The following is a 394-nucleotide window of genomic DNA, read 5'->3' as shown; positions in this document are numbered from 1 at the left end:
GAAAACTGCTGACTATAAGCTAATCACATATAAAACTGACACTGACTGTTTCAGAATCAATCTCCGTGGATTCTACCACTACTCTGAGCAACCAATCTGCCCATCTTTTGAAGCAATATCCTAGTTTGCATTTAATGCTTTCTTTGAGTATCTTTCTATGTCCAATACATCATCATCAAAAGATACATTTCCCACATACCAGCTTCTCAGTCAGAAAGTCATTAATTCCCTGACTGCCTGAATTAGCAACAGACAAGGTCGGATTCAGGCACGGTGGAGGTGGTGGTACTTGTCTGTAGTTTGTGTCACCTTTGTAGCTGCAATCACCCAGTGCACTGTCATGTCTCTTGCTTGTGTTTCCCCTGTGAAAAAGCATAACCTGTTACTATACAGC

The 394-nt window shown here is 41.4% G+C and overlaps 1 protein-coding gene across 1 annotated transcript in view; it reads right to left on the bottom strand.

Moving 5' to 3' along the window:
- Positions 1-394, bottom strand: part of LOC119594038 — a gene marked incomplete in the record, with an annotated part of 9025 nt that overhangs the window by 2251 nt on the left and 6380 nt on the right. Inside the window, 1 exon segment of the mRNA XM_037943066.1 lies at positions 200-362. Within this exon segment, the coding sequence (XP_037798994.1) occupies positions 200-362 (163 nt within the window).

The sequence above is a fragment of the Penaeus monodon genome, chromosome 33, assembly GCF_015228065.2.
Source record: "Penaeus monodon isolate SGIC_2016 chromosome 33, NSTDA_Pmon_1, whole genome shotgun sequence".
Taxonomy (NCBI): Eukaryota; Metazoa; Arthropoda; class Malacostraca; order Decapoda; family Penaeidae; genus Penaeus; species Penaeus monodon.
The sequence above is the reverse complement of the archived record's forward strand: the minus strand, read 5'-3'. Positions and strand labels throughout refer to the sequence as shown.